This window comes from Pelobates fuscus, chromosome 9 (assembly GCF_036172605.1).
Source record: "Pelobates fuscus isolate aPelFus1 chromosome 9, aPelFus1.pri, whole genome shotgun sequence".
NCBI classification, from domain to species: Eukaryota; Metazoa; Chordata; class Amphibia; order Anura; family Pelobatidae; genus Pelobates; species Pelobates fuscus.
In genome coordinates, this window is record NC_086325.1 from 154,877,944 (window position 1) to 154,903,886 (window position 25,943).

At 39.2% G+C, this 25,943-nt stretch overlaps 1 protein-coding gene across 9 annotated transcripts in view; it reads right to left on the reverse strand.

Annotated features, from left to right (window-relative positions):
- Positions 1-25,943, reverse strand: part of DAB2IP (DAB2 interacting protein) — a 586,435-nt gene that overhangs the window by 20,615 nt on the left and 539,877 nt on the right. For 8 of the 9 annotated variants that reach the window (XM_063432812.1, XM_063432814.1, XM_063432815.1 and 5 more), the window contains 4 exons: positions 17,780-18,016; positions 15,786-15,987; positions 11,562-11,740; positions 9,790-10,666 (listed from right to left, as the gene is read on the reverse strand). In XM_063432812.1, coding sequence (XP_063288882.1) covers positions 9,790-10,666; positions 11,562-11,740; positions 15,786-15,987; positions 17,780-18,016 — 1,495 coding nt within the window. The remainder of the gene's footprint in view (positions 1-9,789; positions 10,667-11,561; positions 11,741-15,785; positions 15,988-17,779; positions 18,017-25,943) is intronic. The other variant, XM_063432810.1, reaches the window with a different exon arrangement.

Sequence of the window (25,943 nt, forward strand, 5' to 3'; positions counted from 1 at the left end):
AAAGTATACACCTATGTTACCACACTGATAGTAACTTTAGCCAGGCAGTTACTCATTCTACTATTACGTTAAGTTCACCAAAGTGCATATACAATGTATAAGCCTCACAAAACTTAATCTGGCCTTTTAATCTTGTTTCAGTGCTAACAACTGCTAAGCAAGGCCTTTGCCGTATATTGTTACCGTTCTATGCCTGCATGAAGTGGGGCTGACACCCACGAAACGCGTAAGGCAGAAGTTGAGCGGGACGCAGAATACACACAGCTGACTATTGTGCTCTCTTCCATCGAGCACAGAGCACTCCGAGATCTGAGGACCGACCGACCGGCTTGCAGCGTGCATCACCCAGAGTGAGGTCTGGGACGCACGCCAACCTCACAAGCAGCCGGCAGCAAATGATACATTTTTAGCAACATTGTATCCACAGCCATCCTGATCGGTCCTAAGGATTTTTTCTGAAATACCAACACAGACTTGCTGGTAATATTCTTGCTAATCATCCCCAATTGACATTTTTATATATATCTTTATATTTTTTGATATACATATTTTAAATTCTTTGCTGTCACTCTATATAAGTTATTATGGTTTGACACAGTTATTACTATTATCATTATTTTTCTTCTAATAAATTTTTTATCAATTTTAATCTATTGGATTCTGGTAATTAATTTTCCATATAGAATACAGTCATCCATATACTTTGAAGTTATATCTACATGAGCATACTGTTTCTAACATATACAGACTTAAAGGGATATACACTAGATATATGCTTGATGCTGCACTAATTCCACACCAATATAGGGAACAGTCTTTTATACTGTTCCTTTGTATACAAAGTTTTTTCTTCTCACTAAATATAAGCAATTGGTGTGTTATAACCCTATCCTGTTTTCTGACAGATTTAAAGGTATACACACCATATATATAACAGTTGCTTGGTACTCACACTGCATATCTATACTGGTGACTCAAGCCTTTTTAAGTGGAACTAGCTCCTGGGTTTACCTATATCATTGCACCAACAATGATATAAATTGTACCTCTACATTTTGGGACAGATTTTTGGTGAAATTTCTGTCTATACCCAGTTCTGAGCATTCCATTCCAAGTCAGACTCCCTCATCCCTGAGTGTTGCTTTAGGCATACCAGACCAACCTACTTTTATGCCTGCATTACTGTTTAACTCCAATGACTTCTCTTTAGATGAGCATGACTAGCCAGGTTGTTATTACTATATTTAGCATAATCATAAACGCTTAAGGGCACTAACCATTATTGTATACATGACTAGTCTAGCATGTTAGCGTGTTTGCTACATACTTATACCTACCAGGATTGCTTGGCCCACTTACTTCGTATTATAGCATATATATTAATCGGTACAAAGCGATGATACCTCAGAACCTTTTACTCCTATATTATAAAAAATGTGCTGTTTTTAGTCAAGCGTATCCCTATCACTATATAGATACTGAAGCGACGTCACTCGATATCATTATTAACTTTAAGCTAATGTAACTACTCGACACTGTGACTGAACAAGATGTTTTCGTTAACCAACATAAAAATAAAAAATTAGGCATTGTTCCCCAGGAAATGTAACTAACGATGTATAAACCCTAACTTGTATGCCACTTTTGCATTTCCCTCTCTCCATTCTGTACCCCATTGCACATGCCTTAATAAAACAAAGATTGACAAAAAAAAAAAAAAAAAGTTTAATATATTGGAATAGATTTCTACATTTAATTATATTAACACATTCGATAAGAAAACATATTTAAATATCCTGGTAAGTAACGATTGTTTTACAGGTTGAATTAAAAGTAAAATTAGTACATTATCTAACATGGTATAATTATTATTACTCTGCATATATAACTGATGTCTTAATTCCAAACACAAGGCAACGGCAAAGTGATTTAAGAAAGATTACTTTTCTCTCCTCTACATAATGTCAGTGACCGAAGCAGATATGAATACATGGTGTTCTGTCCTTGTGAAAGGCTTGGTAACGACCCAATTGGGTTCCAACCATTGACTGGACAACCGAAGGTGGATAAGTCACAGGAACTAATTTGGTGCTACAAAGTAATCCATTTAGTTTTGCTGATGAATTTGGGTCTACACCTGCCTGCTTCAGCCACTACTTGTGGTCTGATTGTTTATAACAATTAGAGAGTGTGCAGCTTCATTCTGGCGTGATTACATGGCTCCGAAAGGTGGATTATTAATCAGCGCAGCAGACAGACTAATCCAGGTAGGTACCCGAGGTGATGTTTTAGCAATCTTAAATGAAAAACGTTCTCTGTGTCGAACCAACAATTAAAAGACAGCTCTGTAGTTAAATACACTTGTCAGTGGGATCAGCCCCCCTCACAGAACTTATGCAAACCTCAAATAAGCATTTAAATATAATTGCATTGAACTATTATAATAAATACCAGTGTGACTGGATAGCTGTGTAATTATAACTTCCTGCAGGGACTAACGTGGAGCGGTTTGTCAGTTGGACTTGCCATCACAAGGTTGGTTAAAGGAACTCTATAGTGACCGGAATAGATACATGTATTCCTGTTGATAGAACTATGAAAACACAGTTTAGGTTCCCGCTCCCCCTGTCAGCAAAGTAATAGATGATTTTACTCACCTTTATTCAAGTGCCGCTCGGGTCTCCTCGCGGCTGGCCCCACCCCCCCACTTCATCTCCTTGGCAGAGATCATCAAACTTAACACAGGAAAGCATTGTGAGACTGGTGCGCATGTGCAGCAAAACACCACACTGCGTTAATCAGCATCTCCTCATAGAGAGATGTAAGCATTGAATCAATGCATCTCTATGAGAAACATTCAGCGCCGTTGATCGCAGTGCTGCACATTGTGTGCACCTCTAGTGGCTGTCTGAGTGACTGCAACTAGAGGTGTTACTAGGCATTAGTGTATGAAAACGCAGTGTTTACATTAAAAACCACGAAGGGACAGGCTATTGACACCAGAAAAACTACCATAAGCTGTAGTTGTTCTGATGACTATAGTGTCCCTTTAACACTTGCGGCTGGTTGCTCAGGAAACAACTTTTCCAACAGCTCCACTTGGGTGGTGAACTGTAGTTTTACATTTTGTGAAGTCTATTTTTTTTTTTTTTTTATTACAAGATTAACTGGACGTATGAGCACTGTTTAAAAATAAGGATCTCTAAAACCTGGAAAAATAATGCTTTGTAATGTGTCAAATCACTGTCAAAATTAGTCAGAACGGCTTCATCGGGAATAAAGCTCCGTTTAAGAAGTAGGGCTGAAAAGGTTTAACAAAGTGGTCACTAGATACTATATAACCATAAGTCATATATTGCAATTATCAATAAGTATGGCTGAGGATTTTGGTAGTTGTAGTTTTCCTGCAGCTGGTGGTCTCCCTTGTGGTCTTACTTTATTAAGAAGACCACAAGTGTTCTCTTTTTCATTTTGATATGTGTCTATTTTGTGCTTATCTTTTTAAGATTAGCAATGCATGAGCTACTCAGAGTCAATCTTGCCGCTGTCACATCATCCATTCACAGCACGTGCATTTGGGGAAAGAGGCAGAATTGATTTTTTTTTTTATTTATATCAATATCTCAATTCTTATTAATGCTTCTGCAAATTCATTACAGATAAAGAGAGAATGTTTTACCGTTGCAGTTCTTTGAATGCATGACATTGTGTGACCTTCAGTAGGAATGCATTTCAGTTTAACGTTTAAAATTACATTTCTCACTTAAATTTTTTTTTTTTTTTTTTTAAACAATCAAAACAAGCTCTTCCCACTCTGTGCCAAGCTCAGACTAATTTAGCGATCCGTCTCATCCCCTCGGGTCAAGCCGAGCCTGAACTCATCGAAACTTAGATTCCACTGATAATATAAAGAATCTAACTGGACACACCAATCACATCTAAACCATTGGACGTTTAACAATCAAAAATACAAGAATTAAACATATTCAGAATAAGAAAAAAAAATAGTTGTTCAGGGCCTTAATATTTTCTAATTATTTTTAGTTTTTTTTTGCCAAAATGATTCTAAACGGGCAAGGTTTGTCAAAGTGCTGCGTTCTGAAAAGTGGTTCAAAGACGTGAAAGTTTAATAATCCCCAATGGAATGTACCTATTGGTTGCACCGGAGGTAATCCACTCGAATTGCTCCACTTTTGAAATGATGCATTAATTTTCAGAAACAAGACCCTTTCATAGAGTTCCCATATGTGAGAGTTAAGGGAGTTACTATTTAGAGCAGTTTCCCCCTAATGTCTCTCCCCTAGCGTTGTTCCCATTGTCCCAGCTCTGTATTGTCACATAGATCTTATACTCTAAAAGCCACCAATGTAACAGCAACCTTTAACAGCTATATTGGCTGGTATAATCTCCATCTCCATTTCTTGGAGCATATGGCCAATCAAACACCTGGTATGTACGTTTCTTATATACCACCAGATACAGAACTAATCAGTGTATTATTTAGAGTAGAGTTGAGTTTATTTGCAGGTCCATTTTTATTAACACATGCAACATGCAACACCCTCACTTATGCTTAAAGGGACACTATAGTCACCAGAACCAACACAGCTTAATATAGCTTGTCCCTGCAATCTAATCAGTGTTTACATTCTGCCTAGTAACATCTCTAGTAGCAGTCATTCAGACGGCCACTAGAGGTGCTTCCTGGGACAGTTCTGTACAGTGTGCAGCGTTGGCGTTCAGCATCTTCACGCTCTGTATGAAGATATTGAACGCTCTCCATATGCATTGATTCACTGTACCTCTAGGAGGAGATATTGATGGGTGCAGCGCTGCGTTTTGCTGCGCATGCGCAATAGCCTCTCTATGCTTGATGATCTCTGCCATGGAGGCGAGGAGAGCCGTGGCGAGGGAGACATTGTAAGTAAAACAGCCTTTTAACTCCACAGACGGAGGCCTGGCCACCTAAACAGCTAGTTTGTATTCCTAACACTATAGGGTTCCTTTAAAGAGATTGCTTTCTTTCATTCGGTTTTGGCACCAAGAGAAGCCATGTTCTTGTTTGGGATGAGAATCTGACCATCAAAGGTTTTTTCTTTAGTGACTTGATTCCCAAGGACACCAAATAAAATTATATATAAGTAAAGTGTGTCATAGAATGGACCCACACCTGCATGATGTATTTCTTGCACTCTATGCATGACTGAGCCCCCTGATAATACTTAGCAATGCCAGGCCAAGCTCACTCCTTTTTATATCCCAAATTATCATCTGCTAAACATGAGAGGTGCTGGATATTAGAGGTGGTGTGGTAGTGTTTGGGTGTGTACCAGCAAAGGCTTTGTTGCATCGGCCAACTATTAAAGAGTATACAACATGCCTCTTCTTCATATATGTATAAAAATACATCCAGAGTTATAAACTAAAGTGTTAAATGAACACTATAGCGTTAGGGATACAAATATGTACTCCTAATGCTATAGAGCCCTAGTTGCCCTGTTCCGCCGCTAATAAATGGTTAACCATTTATTTGCTTACCTTAATCCAGCGCTGGGCTCCCTCGGCACTGGTGATCTTTCCTCCTCAATTGACATCAGCTTCCGAGTGGAGCGCATGCGCGGTCAGAGGCGCGTGCGCATTCAAACCAGCCCATAGGAAAGCCTTACTCAATGCTTTCCTATGGGGATCTTATTTGACTTGAGGACGTCCAGCGTCAAATAAGTGCGATTTACTCCGTGTAAATAGCGGTAGCGGCCTCTAGTGGCTGTCAGGGAGACTGCTACTAGAGGCTGGATTAACCCTGCAGTTTAAACATAGCAGTTTCTCTGAAACGGCTATGTTTTCAGCTGCAGGGCTAAGACTAGGGGGACCTGGAACCCAGACCACTTCATTGAGCTGAAGTGGTCTGGGTGCCTATAGTGGTCCTTTCAGTGTCAGGAATATAAAGTGAATTAATTTTAAAATTTTAGGTCTTTGCTATTACTTTTAGACTCGGAATTCTTGATATCAATTTTTAGCTAATAACACAGACTGGGGAGTGAAATTTCAAAGTAGGGCCAAGTAGGGCTAGTTAACAGCTGTATTATAACAACTCACACATTTCATAAAGTGCATGCGGATTAAAAATGAGGAACATAAGAGCTTGTTCCCCTAAATATGTGGCCAGCAATGGCTCATCAAAGCCTGGATCTTGCTGGGAACAATTCTATTTCATTCTCATTCATTGTGCGTGAACAGGTAGCCAGATGCTTTGCAAAACACGGTCCTCAAAATTAGTATTGATTACTACAGTACACACACAGCTACATTTGCTAATGTCAACACTGGCAGAGTTATTACTCATAAATCAATAGCTGTAAACAAAAGGCCTGCATTCTGATTGATAGACTTTGATAAAATGCTTAATGAAGTGCTGCATCTAGAAAGCATTATTAGCCATCCACCATTGTATTAAGCCGGACAGCGGGGTTTGCCAACATAGAAAATGGGAAAACGTCTGATATTTCTTACCTTCTAGGCAGCCTAATGTTAAAATAATTGGTGTTAAAACTTTCAGTTACATCAGTTTTGCTCGGATTCCTGTATAAAATATGATTTATATCACTGACTCTATTTAAATCATGACTCAGACTCATTCCGGCTGACTGTTCTAATCTGAATATTTTCAAACGGATACATTTCATATTTAGAATAACATACCTCTCAACTACGATGTCTCGTGAAGGTGTGACACTGGTGGGAGGGGCGACATGACACACGCTGCTTTCGTCGCCTGAAAAATTGATAGGTTACTCTGCAGGGTCCTAATATCCTGAGCATAGCCCAAGCACGTCCCATGGTGCGTTTGTGCTATGCTTTTTGGGAACCGTTCCCAAAAAACAGGACAACGGGGAACAAAGTCGGAACAGGACCCGAAAATTGAGAATGTCCCGCCGAACTTGGGACAGTTAATATTAATAATAAGTTAGATCAAAACTAATTTAGCTATATACCATTAGAAATACATAGTTAATGAAATGATTTCAATGTGAGCTATCCCCAGTTTAACTCTAAGTTGCTCTCCATATATGAGTGACTAACTTTTGTAGGTGTTCAATGTGTGTTCATAAATTTGCAGATAACAATGGGATTAAGGTCTTTTCCGCAGCAAAAAAGGTTATAAAATAAACATGAAAATAAGCTCAGAAAAACTGCGTTATCTCTGCAGACACAAGTTCAATTAACGTGGATTAATGGAATTAATTTACGAAAAATGTAAATATTGCATGAATGCACAGCCTTATGCAAAATAACTCATCCATATTTTATGCTGAATAACTTTTCTACTATAATGTGTTTTAAATAGAAAACAGTCTTTAGATTGATTTTAAATCCAAAAGAATTGTATAAAAAAAAAAAATCAGATGTACTTTTTTTTATCAGATTTTATGTGTAATATATAAAAAGTGTAATCATCACTTTTTATCCACCCGGTTTGTTCCCAAGAATAGTTTTATAGTTCAAATAATAAGCACAGGGGGGAAAAAAAATGACTAAGAATTTTTAAATGAAAGGCCATACGTAGGTTAGAAATTCCATCCTGGTTGCCTATTTTGATTTGCGAATCTTTGTGTAGCGCTATGTCGCATTGTACCTCTGCCATTGATTGTTGGTAAACCGATTCAGTGACTTGTTTTATCTTCCCAAATGGTTTTTAGTTTTTGAAAAATCAAAGTTTAAAATCTACTTTTTTTTTTTTCCTTTTAAATATATATATATTTTTTTATTTTTTTCTATCTTAGCGGCTCGAATAACCTTGAATCCCAAAGTACCGTGTGACAAATTGCTACGTTCTCTTTCTGCCATGTCAGTGGTAATCTGTATAGTTAGATGTTCCTCGGATGACAAGCTGTAATAAAATCTCCGAGATAATGGCTGGTGATGAGATGTTTTCTTGGGTTTCATTACCAAAGATCTGAAACTGGACAAAACACTAGCCCCTTATTTTTCTACAAATATTTCCCAGATAATGGAACACTATTTTACGGTCTGCCAAATTGAAAGGATGGCAGACTTTGGGAAGAGAAAAATAGTTATAATTTTATTGATTATATACACGTGTTGTTAGTTTGAGCAGTCTGCTCCATTCCAGATTTAAGATGATATTCTAAGCATTAAAACCACCATATCTTAATATAGAGGCTTTAGTTTAGATTTAGAGCATAAACTCTGTCCACTTTTGAAGCACTGCTGTTTGTGAGAAATGGCAATATATTTTATTATATTTGATAACATGTAAAATGAATTGTCTGGATGTTTTATTTTGGGTTTTTTGTTTAAATTTTTAAATCAGTGGTTCTTTTTTTTTTTTACCTTAGACATAAAAGCAAACCTTTTCTCAGCAATATGTAGAAATGACACCAAATTATTCTAACAATGGAAGTGAACTTTAATGATTCTACTATCCCTCATGATGCTAGAATCATATTTCACCTACTCAAGCGGTACAAGGACACGTGTTGCCTAGTTACAGTTGAAAGCAAAACACATAACTAAAAGGCTAACTAGTAGCCAGGTGCTTTGCAAAACATCTCAATTGAGTGTCCTAGGCACTGTGGTCCTGGAGGTTTAATCCTGCAATTTAGAACAACGCAGATTTTTAGAAACAACAATGTTTATATTGCAGAGTTGAAAACACTGGTAGTGGCTTTATTTTACCCCTAATGTAGCCATCCTAGAAAACCCGGTGGGGGTTATTTACTAAATCCAGCAGTTGTGAAGAATTGAGATAGTATTTGCAATTTTACGACCAAACTAACCAACTAGATTAGTGTATATCTCAACGTTCCATATATTTTTATAGGGTGGTATTGAACTTGTCCAAACTGATGTAAGATCAGCTTTAATGAATAATCGATGGCCTATCATTTCCTGAATCACAGACATGCTTGTCTATTTTACTTTTCAATTAAATGCCAAGCTGATGAAACTAAGCTCAATGATGTGAGAATTCCATAATATCACAGGGCAACCAATGTGGCTTCTCAATGTATGCGTACAACTCTCACAGATTTGCAGGGAAAAAAAACAAAAGTTTCAAAAAGGAAATGGCTAATTCAGGTAATTGTATCCACGTGGTAATTCGCACATATTCATCTTTTATAAACCATTTCAAAAGAAAAGCCACCATAAAATCATTATGGCAAATGAAAGATTATATATTTAACATCTCATATTTCAATACACAGGTAAACATATCAGTGGCCCAACTGTGACCAAAGTCGCAAAATTTCCGATTTTCTCCAGGCAACGCCGCCTGCCAGTCAACACAAATTAGGGCCCCAAATGCATGATTATTAAACATACCCAATAGCGGCGTATTGTTACTATAATTGCAGATAATCCGGTGGCCAATCGATTCTTTTATTACAAAGTCCAGAATTTATGCTCTATATCGTTTTGGTGAACTGAGTAACACCTGTCAACCATTTTCATATCAGAAGATAATTATCTTCAAAACAAATCAACAAATCCCAAGTGGCATGTTTCTTAGAAATAAAATGTAATAATGAAAAAAGTAGCCATATTTTAACAAAACTTAAACAGGAGTATTGTAACCAAAGTAAGTAGTCTTGGAACAGCATGTTAATTGTATATAATGCATTTTAGAGCTTTCAGATTAAATATTATAGGCAAAATCTATCACATGATACTATGAAAAAGAACTGAAAGTAACACAGGACCTGTGCCATACCACGTTGAATGTAAAAACAACTTTATATTCTGCCTTAGTTAGGATGATTAACTGACCTGTTTATGTACTGTTCTTTGTTTCATTTCTGGGCTATCACCCTTCGAAGATGAAGACTGTTGCCTCATCCTGGCGCCGCTGCCAGGCCAGTCCGGAGAAGAGGACATCATGCTGCCACTAGACGGCCTTGGATACTGTGATGTGTTGAGTAACGTTGGTGGTGTCCTTCCCCTTGTCATGGGCGGAGGAGGTGGAGGTGGTGGTTGATCTATTCGCCTTTGGGGGCCTGAACTGTTTTGACGTGGCATGGTAGGCTGTCCAGTTTTATCAGTCAAAGAAAGCTGCCTCCGAGAAACATCCCCAGAACGCCTACTGTAATCCTCACTGCTCCCAGGATTAACAAAGCAGTGTTTGCCCCCAGCCAAGTCCTCACTGTTACTGTGGGAACTCAGGGAGCTGTGACATTCTGACCCAGAGTCTCCTAAACCCCGTGGTGAAACTGGCAATCCTGCTGCCATTTGGTACACAGGGTTTTGGAATGATAAAGGTGCCAAAAGCTGTGGTCTACCTGGTGTAGTGTCTGCATTTGGAGTGGTTGGAGTTTGTCCTGTTCTTCTAGCTGTTGTCATTGTCATAATATTGCCCTGCGGTGTTCGTGCAGTCCATATGGCTTGAAGTTGACTAAAAGATGTTTGGCTGTCATTTAATGAATCCCCAATGCCTGAGGTGTTGGTGCCAATGTCCAAAACCCTATTATCTTGGAGGTCAACCATGGACAAACTCTTACTCCCATTGGTAATTTGCACATCTGGCTCGTTGGCTTCCGAGTAACTGGAACTTCGTGCGGGTGACGGCTGAACCCCAGCAGACCTTGTGACAAAAAATAAGTCCTTGTTTTCAGGTGTTGGAGATGGTAACCTTGTGAAATCTATTAGACTAAGGGGAAAATAAATAAACAGAGGGAAACGAGCTTTAAATGCTACACTGCGACTTGCAAAAACGATTAGTTAAACACATTGGATCTGCCCCAGTAAGATTAAAAAAAATACAAATAAAAAAAAAACCAATTTTTTGGGGGGGCAGCTCATCAGTTTTAGCTCTAAGAAAGCTATACATCTGATGGACACTGTGTCTAATCTACAGCATTTTCCTGAGCAGTCTGCCATGTACTAATTGGCTAGTTTTGGTAAAAGTTGATCATACAAACTAGATGGACGTACGTACCGCAATAACATTGTAAGGCGTATATTTAATGGCTGTTCAAACTTCAGCAAACCACTTTACCTCAAAGAGAGTGACATTTTTGTCTCTCTTTTTTTGGGGGGCTTTATATTTATTATGTTTTGAGTAAAGCATTTATTGGGCGACTAAGTGAGATCAAAGATTGTCATTCAGCAAGGAGATTTGTTAAGGCACAGCATTTTGTTCTAAGTGGCTCTAGCTTGTGTGGAATTTAAATAGACTTTTAAACCGTTGTACCACATGCTGAGTGGAATTAGGGGATAAAAGCTGTGATTATAAAGACAGCCCTGCCGCTTCATTCTTTCGGAGTTTCTCCTAATTAAATTGTTAAATACAATGTAGCCTGCATTTACCATCCCTATTTTATCGTTCTTTTGATCATTATAATTACATTTTATTAAAGGAAAGAGAGGGGAGAGAAAGACTCCCAATGGAGGTGTACGTTTTGTGCAGGAGCCGGGCTGTCTAATTTTTAGCCATTTACTTGCCCACATGTCGGGAAAAATACGACACAAGCTAAGGTGTTGTCGACACTGGGGGTTTTACATGGTGACGGCTAGATTAGACACGCATGTTTTGCTTCTCTTACCCAGATAAATCGTTTTCTATCACCATCCTCTGCAGCCCAACAGATATGCTGTTGCTGGAATTTGGTGTTGTCGCGGAGTGATCACTTGTGACCGAACCTTGTACACTAGACGGATTGCTTAGTGCACTGTTTACATCTCTTAAGATACGAGGAAGAGGTCCAAGTTTTGCTACTGTGCCCTACGAGGGAGAAAAGAAAAAAACAGGTAAATTGCCAGCTTTGAGTCCAGCGGGTTTACACAACATAAGCTTCATTACGCACGTCACGTAAAGTATTCATTAAAATATTGTCTGAACAAATAATTACAATAATTACAAATACACTTTTTTTTTAGCAATACTTTTTTTTTCCAACTAATTAGTGCTGAAGAACAGTTACTGGTATTATGACATGTAAGTAAGATACACATATCTATGTAGAACATGCCTGAACAGGCTGGTTCAATAATTTTTTTAAGGAACATGCTGGTATGTTTGGAAATTAAGATTCTCAAAATGCCAGCAGAACCTGAATTAACAGCAATGTATATAGAGTAAATACAGATTTAAAATATAAAATTTATATATATTCTTTTTCTTGGTATTATGATTTATATTATTCTGTAATGATCTATTATTTTACATCTCATTGAACGAACACAGCTAATGTTTCAACAGGTGATATAATGTAGCCATACATCTTTATTATACTTTCATATTGGTTCTCAATGCAGCATTGTCTGATTTTGTTTACCTTTAAGGTGCCTGAAAATGTGTCAGACTCTTATTAATAGGGACATTATTTATGTCATAAAATAAGAAAAAAATATGAGAAATATATAAGAGGAGTTACTGTATATTGTAAAATTGAGCAACCCATCTCAACTAACTTGAACTGTATATATAAACCCCGAGTCAAAGCTTGCAGTTATCCATATATGTTCGCAAACAGCGACCAGCTGCACCTCATTTAAATCCCAGACGATTTAAGGGGAACCAAAGTAAATAGGATTAACGTTAACAAAAAGCTGAGCAATTGCCAAATTTGAAAAAAATAATTTTTTTAAAATCTGTTCTTAAAAAGATAGGATTTGTAATCAATTCTCCCAGTCTATTGGTTTTAGGTCATAAAGAGAATGGTGTGTTCAAACCTTGATGTTGTTATATATAATGAAGGCTGGGCACTATCTGAACAAGACACATTACTTTTTCTCTATCACGGGCATTGCCAATTTAATGTGAAAATATCTGCAGTGCCAGTTATAATTTAATTTGTAATTTCATTTTTCAGTAACTTTGTTGTTGTTTTTTTGTTGTTGTTGTTTTTTACTGAAACATTGAAGAAAAGAATTACAATACTATCAAAACCCACATCTGTCCGTCTGTCTGTATTTTAGTGTTCTAAATGAAATTTTTACAAATTTGACTTACCTAGGATGTCTGTGATGCAAGTCGTCTGATTAATAACGTCGAACAGCGACTTTTGGTGACCTGACAAATGACTAGCAACATTTAGCTCAAAATTCTCTCACCCACCAGATTTTACCTATAGTTATTTTTTAATTTATATTTTTTTTAGCCTAGGCTCCACAGACCATAACCAATGTCTTTGTATTGCTACGTCTCGGGACTCCGGCTCCTTTTATACCCGCCCGGGAGAGCTCCCGTTACGTAACTGCCCATATATAGAAACATAAGCTTGTGATGTCACAATGGAACATTATGACGAAAGCAGGAAGCTGGCGGACAACACAACCACATGCTTGGCGCAGGCGCGTGCTTCCCTCCAGCCATCAAGAGAGGTCTCACAAAAACGCCCAACACTCATTTATTGAATGCCTCTGTTTGCTAAATCTCTTTCGATGTCCAAATGGAATCCCATGCGCGACTGCACTCCTGATTGGGACAGACGGCGGTAGAGAAGGGGAGCTGATGCACTCAATGTGAAAGCAGGGACAGGAAGAAGTTTGGCATTTAGAGTGGCTGATATTGAACTTTGGCAAGCTAAGTTCTGGTATTTTCTGTTTACGTAACATAAAAGAAAATAAAAGAAAAAGTATGAGAAAATAAATAGAAGAAAAAGAGACCCCCTGATATAGAGAGATTATTTTTTTCTGTTGGCTAACAAAAAATGTAAATAAGGAATGGTGAAATGGTGATTGAAATAAGGGAGGAGTAAGGAGAAGAAGAAAGGAAAGGAGAAAAAGGGTAAAGGAAGAAGAAAAAAAATAGAAAAGGGGAACTTTTTTTATGGTGACATGTTATAAAATTGGCCACCTAATACAGCGTTGCTGTTTGTAATAAAAGGGAAAACCGAAAAGGCGTTATTAAATTCATTAAATTTAAATTAGATCTGTATAAATATGAATAAAGTAAAAATAAAAAAATACATTTAAATACATTTAAAAAAAAAAACCAAACAACTCCTTTCTAAAAGAAAAATGTGCACTTGCGTTAATGTGGCACCAGTGTATACATGTAGAAAAGAATCCAGGCACTCCAAGGTATTCCAACAGATAGGCAATTTTATTGGACCCAAGCACCAAAAAATAACAACGTTTCGACCCCTATACATGGATATCTAATGTGGCACCAGTGGGCGTTTAGGAAATTTTACCATTAAAAAAAAAAAGACATAAGTGGGCGGTAGGTATTAAAAGGCTGACGACCCCTGGTCTAGGCATTGATCTTGATTTACCAAAGAATACTTTGTATTCTAAATCAGATGTTGGTGTATTCCATCTGAGTGGAAAGCCGTGTACCATCTCGTCGTCCACCTCAAACTGGGGAAAATTCACCAGCAAAAAAAAAAAAAAAAAAATGAAAGAAGATGAACAATATTTTTATTTAAAAGTATTATTTTTAATTTATTTTTTTTTAGAGAAAAGCATTTCTGATCAAGGCTATATTTTTTTACATAAGTTGCTATCGCAGGAGGCAGCATAGAGACAAGGCTTGGAAATGGATGTGTCAGCCTTGTGGAAGCTGCAGTTTGACAAAAAATAGTTAAAGATAATACTGAGCAGTGAAGCATTGCATTAAGTTCTACATCACGGATGGCTAACCTTGACACCATAAATTGTTTCTGGACTACATTTCCCATGATGCTCAGCTAGCTTTTACGAGTCTAAGAGCAGTCTAAAAGCTAGCTGGACATCATAGGAAATGTATTCCAGAAACAATTTATGGTGTCAAGGTGAGCCATCACTGTTTTACATGGTGCAGAGTGCTCTCACCACTAGAGGTTGCCCTAATTCAGTGATATTTAACCTATCTACAGCAACAACAGATGTTTCAAATTCCCACGGTGCGCTGACAGGCTCAGAATTAGCCGTCTGCAAGGTGACGCATCACTACACAGGCAGTACAGCAAGTACACACAATAGACTGGAAAAGGATACTTTATTTTATAGGGGTCTGATTAATGAATTAAAATACTCATTGCTGGTAACACTGGATAAACCAAAGACCCAGGTGAGTGCAGAGATATTAAAGGAACGCTATAGTGTTAGAAGTACAGATGCTATATCTACTCCTATTTTTAAAATTATTATTTATTTTATTTTATTTTTTTTTAACATTGCAGGCTTAAGAGGATAGGGACACTTCACCCAGACCACGTCACTGGGACTTAAAAAGTTTAAACAATCTGTTGCAAATCCAATTCTTAGTGCTGTCTATTAGAAAGAAATATAATAAAGGATGGATGTTCACTGTCGCTTTCATAGAAACATAGAATGTGACGGCAGATAAGAACCATTCGGCCCATCTCGTCTGCCTAATTTTCTAAATAATAGATTTAGTCTCTGGCCTTACCTTATATCTAGGATAGCCCTACCTATCCCACGCATGCCTAAACTTCTTTACTGTGTTAACCTCTACCACTTCAGCTGGAAGGCTATTCATGCATCCACTACCTTCTCAGTAAATAAAATAAAGTAATACTTCAATGTAAATGTTTGATACTAATACCAATAAAACATTGAAAAACGGCTTGTAAAATTTCACTTCTAAGTCTTTAAAAGTTTATTATATTTATTAAAACTTGAAGTAACATTACAGGCACCATAACCACCACAGCCCGACTGTTGTCCTTTAGAATGGATGAGAAACAGACCAGTTCCTCTGAATCAGGGAGTGTTTAGATGTAAGGGTTTTTATGAGTTAGTTCTCAATAAAAACTTAATTTAGAACAAATGTATATTTGGAAAACTGCACAACCAACAATTATGTGGCAGCTGCATACCTGATCCAGCTGAGAGAGGACTTCCCAGAGGAGAGAGTGCAGTGTTGAAAGTTCCCGGCCCAGATCAATGTAGCCTTCAAAACCAGCAGTGTTTGAAATTGTTTCTGGATTAGAGATCTCCAGCAGAAATCGTTGCATATTGGTCCATTCGTGTTCCAAGAACTGATTCATGAATGACATGTACTCTTCCTTACTGCCGAACCTGTGAAGACAATGCGCAGTTGTTTTCAATGTACAGTGTGGCCCTCTCAGGGCAACCTATTGAGTGTTAAGTATATGGTGCAATCTCTGCTCTAACCTTAAAAAAAAAAAAAAAGAAGCTTGCTGGATTATAAGATTAATTGCAACTGAGAATATAGTACGATATAATCTGAACCATACCCAAAGCGATAAATGGTATCAGACAAAAATATAAAATCAATATACACGCACAGAAATAAACACACTAAGCTTCTGTAAGTTTGTATATTATATATGGAAGTGGGGTCTACCACACCAGGCAACACTCATGGTGCAGACTGTGCAAAGAGTACTGTGCGATAATCCAGCACATAGTAGCCGAATGCAAGATGTTAGCAGGAACATCACACACGGAGGCGCACAGCCAAGTTGCTGGGATTGTGCACCAATACATTTGCACAGAATATGGGCTGGACCTACCTAAGTTCAGATGGGAGATACCACAACGCGTAGTTGAGAATGATAGGGCTAAGATCCTGTGGGACTTTCAGATTCAGACAGACAAGCAAGTAGTGACCAACCAACCTGACATTGTAGGGACAGACAAACAAAAGACTGCAGTAGTGGTGGATGTGGCAAAACCTAGTGACTATAACATCAGGAAGAAGGGACATGAGCAGATGGACAAATACCATGGACTAAAAGAAGAGCTAGACATTATGCGGAAAGTGAAGGCGGTAGTAGTCCCAGTTGTAAAAGGAGGACTCATGGGCTGTGACCCCTACATTGGGGGAATGGCGTTAACAGAATCCAGATGGGACATCTGAAATCACTGGCCAGAAGAGTGCAGTTCTAGGAACAGCTAAGATACTGCGCAGAACCCTCAGGCTCCCAGGCCTTTGGTAGAGGACCCGAGAATGAGAAATATACAAAAATATCTATTTACCACCCAGGAGGGAAAAAAGAAAAAAAATATATATATATCTAAAGTCCAAAAACTTCCACTCCTAGTTATAACCAATAAAGTCCAGGGTAGGTTTAGCAAAAATTGTACAAAAAGCAAGGAAAAACCACACTCCTACAAAAAACAAGGAAAGCTATATATATATATATATATGACACACACTCCCTCTCTTCTCCTTCTCCATTTTTAGTAAGATGGTATAAATAACGAGAACCACTGCTACAATGGCTGTGTGCTCATCAGTATGCCGTTACTGATGTGCGCAGTGGGCAGTACAGGGCAAGGACCCAAATGCAGGCTTCAGGGAAATCGAACATTTAATCGATACATTTGCTGAAAATGAATACATTGCATTTTGAAACTTTCCTGTAACAGACCTTGTCATCCACACATTTGTGGATGCCAGATCCACTTTAATCAAGACTCGTGCCAATTATGCATATTATGGTCCTACATGGAACACAAAGCGAAATAAAATGCAGGCTGTCGCTGTTAAATAAGCTAAATGCTGAGGTGCTGCATATTGTACAAATACTGTAAAAACTAGCATCAGCAAATAGCAGCAGCATTGAATTAATTCTTTTGTCTAGACCTTTTCTTATATTTCACTAAATAAACATAAAAAGAGAAGAACTGTGTTCTGTATGTGAGCCCTTTTAATTAATTACTTTTCCCGTGTGTGTTGCTAAGTGTGCTGCATCTTTAAATTGATAAAGAGGAGCATAATTGACAGCGTGAAGAATACAATTTAAATTCAATATGACTGAGAGCCATTGATTTTTCCAGCTAATTGTTGGTCTCCATTGAGTGGTGCTGCATAGAAACCCATTTCTCCTGGGGATAGACTCACTTTGCAAAGTTGGCTAGATTCTGGGTGACTTTGGCAATCAGCGTCAAAGTTCGAGCTGTCCGGTCATCTGGATATTCCTGGAGAAGGTTGAATAATGACGGGGACATGATGGCCGGGCAGAGGAAGCGCAGGAACAAGGAAGCGCTGATGAGTCTTTCACTGATGTCTGGGCGCCCTCGGCTGTTGCACTCTTGTCTCCAAGAAGCAAACACCTCCTTTAGCTCCCTTGGGAACACGCTGTATATAGAAACATTAAAAAAAAATTTCAATTACAGCATTTTTACAGATTCCATCCTACAAATCCATAAGAATGTATTTCTTAACGTTTCCCCCACCATACAATATAACGTCTACATTTCTGGTTTCGCTTTTCATATCAAGATATTTTTTTGTAAATATTACATCACTATAAATGTATTATCCGAATATAAGCTTCATTAAGGAAAATGACTTAACACTTTCACTTGTTCCCCAACTGTATGCAGACAAGGCTTATTAATCACTGCCTAGTTTAACGGAGGTTTCTGAAATACAAGAAGTCCCAAGCCTTCAGCTAAACAGGTGAGTGTATGCTCTCTCCATGTGCGAAAGTGAGTGTTTAATACCAACTAGAGGGTACTTAGATCTATATCCTTGCCCCATCCCCATAGGTCTTCGGTGCTCGCTCAACTGTCTCCCGATGTACACAATTCCCCTGGAAGATTGCCCCCTAAAAAGAATATATATAAAATAGTTCTTGCCCCAGCACCTTGTCTTCTGATGGGCATGGGACAAGACATACAGACAATGCTGTACAGAGTACAGATTAAAACAATAAGCTGGGGTGGTAAAAAATACTGGGTAGACATAAACAGAGCTTAGCTGTTGCCCCCTTGTTGGACTGGCCATTGGGCAAATTGCCCTGGTCGTACTCCTAGCTGACTGTGCCTTCGGACATTCACTGATGGGGTTTCTATTCAGATTTGTCAACGGTATATTTTCCATATAGATATGCAGTTATACTGAAAGTACTGTGCTGGCATTCACACACACACACACACACAAACACACACACACACTGTAAGACTGCATAAAACCAGGTTGTCTTGTTTTGCCTCGGTTTCCCGAAATTCATCTCTGACAAGCATGCAATCCTGCTTCACATCTCAGGAACGCTTATTGAGTCTTTCAAGCAGGAGACATAAAGCGTGCGCTGATTGGGAGATTAGAGCTGAGAAATGTACATCTTGTCTCAGGAGTGCTCAGAGATGATTGCTGGAAATGTATTGTCTTGGATTATTATTAAGTGAGTTTTATGAAGAGGACCAAACAAGTAATGAAACTCCTTGTCCCTGATAACGGCTTCTGTCCAGAAACTTATAGTTGACTTTAAATGATGTATCGTGCACCATTCAAACTGAAACACAACGTTATCAATTCAGTAGAAAAAAACAAAACATTTCTTTATTGTCTGCAGAATCCCACCGAGTTTGCGTGACAGAATCTAAATCCTTTAGAACCGGTTATCTGATTGCGTGCAGAAACGTAACATATCCTGCGGTCTCCACTCTCGGCCCAGTCTGTGAGCTCTGTGGGTTCAGTCTGCACTGTATGTAGAGGTGCAGGAATGTAACATCATATACTGCACTCTCTGCCCAGTCTGTTAGCTCTGTGTGTTCAGTCTGCACTTTATGTAGAGGTGCAGGAACGCAACATCATATACTGCACTCTCTGCCCAGTCTGTGAGCTCTATGGGTTCAGCCTGCACTGTATGTAGAGGTGCAGGAACGCAACATCATATACTGCACTCTCTGCCCAGTCTGTTAGCTCTGTGGGTTCAGCCTGCACTGTATGTAGAGGTGCAGGAACGTATCATCATATACTGAACTCTCTGCCCAGTCTGTTAGCTCTGTGGGTTCAGCCTGCACTGTATGTAGAGGTGCAGGAACGTATCATCATATACTGAACTCTCTGCCCAGTCTGTTAGCTCTGTGGGTTCAGCCTGCACTGTATATAGAGGTGCAGGAATGTGACATCATATACTGCACTCTCGGCCCAGTCTGTTAGCTCTGTGGGTTCAGCCTGCACTATATGTAGATGTGCAGGAATGTAACATCATATACTGCACTCTCTGCCCAGTCTGTTAGCTCTGTGGGTTCAGCCTGCACTGTATGTAGAGGTGCAGGAACGCAACATCATATACTGCACTCTCTGCCCAGTCTGTTAGCTCTATGGGTTCAGTCTGCACTGTATGTAGAGGTGCAGGAACGTAACATCATATACTGCACTCTCTGCCCAGTCTGTGAGCTCTATGGGTTCAGCCTGCACTGTATGTAGAGGTGCAGGAACGTAGCATCATATACTGCACTCTCTGCCCAGTCTGTTAGCTCTATGGGTTCAGTCTGCACTGTATGTAGAGGTGCAGAAATGTAACATCATATACTGCACTCTCTGCCCAGTCTGTTGGCTCTGTGGGTTCAGTCTGCACTGTATGTAGAGGTGCAGGAATGTAACATCATATACTGCACTCTCTGCCCAGTCTGTTAGCTCTATGGGTTCAGTCTGCACTGTATGTAGAGGTGCAGGAACGTAACATCATATACCGCACTCTCTTCCCAGTCTGTTAGCTCTGTGGGTTCAGTCTGCACTGTATGTAGAGGTGCAGGAATGTAACATCATATACTGCACTCTCTGCCCAGTCTGTTGGCTCTATGGGTTCAGTCTGCACTGTATGTAGAGGTGCAGGAACGTAAGATCATATACTGCACTCTCTGCCCAGTCTGTTAGCTCTGTGTGTTCAGTCTGCACTGTATGTAGAGGTGCAGGAATGTAACATCATATACTGCACTCTCTGCCCAGTCTGTTGGCTCTATGGGTTCAGTCTGCACTGTATGTAGAGGTGCAGGAATGTAACATCATATACTGCACTCTCTGCCCAGTCTGTGAGCTCTATGGGTTCAGCCTGCACTGTATGTAGAGGTGCAGGAACGTAGCATCATATACTGCACTCTCTGCCCAGTCTGTTAGCTCTGTGGGTTCAGTCTGCACTGTATGTAGAGGTGCAGGAATGTAACATCATATACTGCACTCTCTGCCCAGTCTGTTGGCTCTATGGGTTCAGTCTGCACTGTATGTAGAGGTGCAGGAATGTAACATCATATGCTGCACTCTCTTCCCAGTCTGTTAGCTCTGTGGGTTCAGTCTGCTTTGTATGTAGAGGTGCAGGAATGTAACATCATATACTGCACTCTCTGCACAGTCTGTGAACTCTATGGGTTCAGCCTTCACTGTATGTAGAGGTGCAGGAACGTATCATCATATACTGAACTCTCTGCCCAGTCTGTTAGTTCTGTGGGTTCAGCCTGCACTGTATGTAGAGGTGCAGGAACGTATCATCATATACTGAACTCTCTGCCCAGTCTGTTAGCTCTGTGGGTTCAGCCTGCACTATATGTAGATGTGCAGGAATGTAACATCATATACTGCACTCTCTGCCCAGTCTGTTAGCTCTGTGGGTTCAACCTGCACTGTATGTAGAGGTGCAGGAACGCAACATCATATACTGCACTCTCTGCCCAGTCTGTTAGCTCTATGGGTTCAGTCTGCACTGTATGTAGAGGTGCAGGAACGTAACATCATATACTGCACTCTCTGCCCAGTCTGTCAGCTCTATGGGTTCAGCCTGCACTGTATGTAGAGGTGCAGGAACGTAGCATCATATACTGCACTCTCTGCCCAGTCTGCTAGCTCTATGGGTTCAGTCTGCACTGTATGTAGAGGTGCAGGAATGTAACATCATATACCGCACTCTCTTCCCAGTCTGTGAGCTCTATGGGTTCAGCCTGCACTGTATGTAGAGGTGCAGGAACGTAACATCATATACTGCACTCTCTGCCCAGTCTGTTAGCTCTGTGTGTTCAGTCTGCACTGTATGTAGAGGTGCAGGAATGTAACATCATATACTGCACTCTCTGCCCAGTCTGTTGGCTCTATGGGTTCAGCCTGCACTGTATGTAGAGGTGCAGGAATGTAACATCATATACTGCACTCTCTTCCCAGTCTGTTAGCTCTGTGGGTTCAGTCTGCACTGTATGTAGAGGTGCAGGAATGTAACATCATACACTGCACTCTCTGCCCAGTCTGTGAGCTCTATGGGTTCAGCCTTCACTGTATGTAGAGGTGCAGGAACGTAACATCATATACTGCACTCTCTGCCCAGTCTGTTAGCTCTGTGTGTTCAGTCTGCACTGTATGTAGAGGTGCAGGAATGTAACATCATATACCGCACTCTCTGCCCAGTCTGTTAGCTCTATGGGTTCAGCCTGCACTGTATGTAGAGGTGCAGGAATGTAACATCATATACTGCACTCTCTGCCCAGTCTGTTAGCTCTATGGGTTCAGCCTGCACTGTATGTAGAGGTGCAGGAATGTAACCTCATATACTGCACTCTCTGCCCAGTCTGTTAGCTCTGTGGGTTCAGCCTGCACTGTATGTAGAGGTGCAGGAATGTAACATCATATACTGCACTCTCTGCCCAGTCTGTTAGCTCTGTGGGTTCAGTCTGCACTGTATGTAGACGTACCATCATATCCTAGTCTCTTCACTCACTGTGCAGGCTGAGTGCACGGAGCTGACACATCGGGCAGAGGACACTGCCGTCTCTGCCACGTGGTTGTGTAACAGTACAGGGTAGGTGAGAGGGATTACAGAGGTGTAGGGGACATGCACAACAGGGATGGACATAAATAGGGGTGAATAGAAAAAATAAATAAATCATTAATAAAATAAATGATATAAAGAATATGGGGAGGGAGGAGGACACCAGGGGGATACAGGCTGGGCGACAAAGGTTAGGCAAGGTTCCCAAAATCCGTATGCATATTTAAATAAATGGAGGTTATTAGTAACTCCAATGGCCATTAGATGCATGCTTGACGTGGCAGGTGGGCTTGCATCTAATGGCTATTGGAATTAGTAAATCACCTCCATTTATTTAATATGCACAGGGATTTGGGAAGTGCGCAGGTAACTTTTTCTATACATATTACATCTAGAATATTACGTGTTTTTCCTTTGCTTGTTGATACATGATAATGGTGGCTAGTCTTGGCAGAGAATGTTTGTGAGTTTTTTATGCTGTTCAGCTACCTTTTTGACATTTAGGTTGGCTGAGCCTCGTGCAAAGCAGTTCAGAACTCTGCCAAGTTTGATGTCACTGACGTAGGACTTCTTGTTGAGTCCAAACCTGTCCGCAACCTTTTGTGTGTTCTGCTACAATCGTATACCTGTTTTAAATCCAACAACTAAACGTGTCAGAACAGCCTCTCTTTACACAGCTGAGCAAAGTTGATGTCATCATCTTCTTAATTTAAATGAAGCCGGTGTGTTTCAAATGATTTTAGCAATCCTTCAATTAACCATATGTGTGTATTCTGGATAAAGCATATATTCTGGATACAAATAACTAATTTTGAAACAGTAGTTTTTTGTGTGTGTGTGTGTGTGTGTGCGCGCATATCTGTTTGCGTTTTGGTTTTATTCTTGCTAAATTGTGTTTCTCCTCGAAATACAGTTTTGAACTGATCCATCTCTACTTTAATGTCACTATCTTATAGTATAAAGTATTATAAACGGATTCAAAACCCGTTGATGCGTTTTACATATTTCATTGCGCAGCATCGTTACCATGGAAATATACATTTGGATGAGATTTATAAATAGTGAATCAGCATAGTGATTAGCTGATGGCCTATGTTATCCCTCCAGTGTGAACGCTGAACATCAATCCACTGCCAAAGTACTGTGTAATATTACAGCACTGTACAAACTGCCACAATGAAGTCGATTTTCTGGGAAAATAGACTATTGCCGGCAGGAAAAACTTGTCTGTGCTTTAACCCATTTTATTACCAACACCGTGCATGTACAACTTTTTGCTAAGAAAGACTGCCCAAAATATATATATATTTGTTTTAAACCTTAAATGGCTAGTAAGTTATTTATTTTATGGATAATACCGAAAAAGAACACTAATACTTTGCCCCAAAACTACTCCACCGCAACAACAAAAATATATAAGAAGATTTTAAGTTTCCCATCTGATTCTGTACTTAACAAATCAACCCCTTGTATAGTGTAGTGCAGACCCCCATTGACCGCGGACTAATAACTTCATTTTGGAAACTGTAAGAGCTCCTACACCAGCATTAGACATTGTGCGTTTCTACAAACCGCTCTATGTATCCCAGGTATCACTAATCAAATGGTATATTTAGTTCCAGGAAACTCTGCCGACAACAAATAAGTAGGACATTCAATTCTATCAATTCCAGCTAACATGAAATGAGTGGGACATTCTATTCTATCAATTCCAGCTAACATGAAATGAGTGGGACATTCTATTCTATCAATTCCAGCTAACATGAAATGAGTGGGACATTCTATTCTATCAATTCCAGCTAACATGAAATGAGTGAGACATTCTATTCTATCAATTCTATCATTCTAACATGAAATGAGTAGGACATTCTATTCTATACAGCTATAATTCCTAGCTAACACCACATGAGTAGGACATCCCATTCTATGGATTCCAACTAACATTTATTGAGTAGGACATCCCATTCTATAAATCCCAGCTAACACTAAATGAGTAGGACATCCCATTCTATAGATCCCAGCTAGCACTAAATGAGTAGGACATTCTATTCTATAGATCCCAGTTAACACTAAATGAGTAGGACATTCCATTCTATAGATCCCAGTTAACACTAAATGAGTAGGACATTCTATTCTATAGATCCCAGTTAACACTAAATGAGTAGGACATTCCATTCTATAGATCCCAGCTAACACTAAATGAGTAGGACATTCCATTCTAGAGATCCCAGCTAACATTTATTGAGTATGACATTCCATTCTAGAGAGCCCAGCTAGCATTTATAGAGTAAGACATCCCATTCTTTAGATCCCAGCTAACATTTGAGAAGGAAATCCCATTCTACAGATCCCATCTAACACTAAATGAGTAGAACATCCAATTCTATAGATTCCAGCAAACATTAAATAAATAGGACATTCTATTCTACACAGCTATAAATCCCAGCTAACGTTAAATGAGTAGGACATCCCATTCTATAAATCCCAGCTAACGTTAAATGAGTAGGACATCCCATTCTATAAATCCCAGCTAACGTTAAATGAGTAGGACATTCTATTCTATAAATCCCAGCTAACGTTAAATGAGTAGGACATCCCATTCTATAAATCCCAGCTAACATTAAATGAGTAGAACATCCCATTCTATAAATCCCAGCTAACGTTAAATGAATAGGACATTCTATTCTATAAATCCCAGCTAACGTTAAATGAGTAGGACATCCCATTCTATAAATCCCAGCTAACGTTAAATGAATAGGACATTCTATTCTATAAATCCCAGCTAACGTTAAATGAGTAGGACATCCCATTCTATAGATCCCAGCTAATGTTAAATGAGTAGGACATCCCATTCTATAGATCCCAGCTAATGTTAAATGAGTAGGACATCCCATTCTATAAATCCCAGCTAACGTTAAATGAGTAGGACATCCCATTCTATAGATCCCAGCTAACGTTAAATGCGTAGGACATCCCATTCTATAAATCCCAGCTAATGTTAAATGAGTAGGACATCCCATTCTATAAATCCCAGCTAACGTTAAATGAATAGGACATTCTATTCTATACAGCTATAATTCCTAGCTAACACTACATGAATATGGCATTCCCTTCTATAGACCCTGGATAATACTAAATGAGTGGCATGTTATTCTTTCGAACCCTGATAATGCTAAATGAGTAGGACATGACATGCTATGATAAGGCATTGCTAGTATTTGTTTCCATAGTAGAAAGCCCTGCTAATGCTAAATTACTGCAGCATATTAATTTATTTTCTTTTCTTTTCTTTTTTATTTTTTTTACAACATTTTAGATCTGGCTGCTCAGAGCAGGATGTGGGCTAATAAAACCATCAGAACAGAACTGGCTAATAGCAGGTGGAACCCTATTCAACTTTTCCTTCACTCATATCTCAGCGACCTACTGAGCCCGTTAGATCTGTCACATTGCCGATGTCTATATAATAACGGCCCTGTGATTCATTGTGAATATGTTTATTATAAGTCCACAAAACCAGCAACA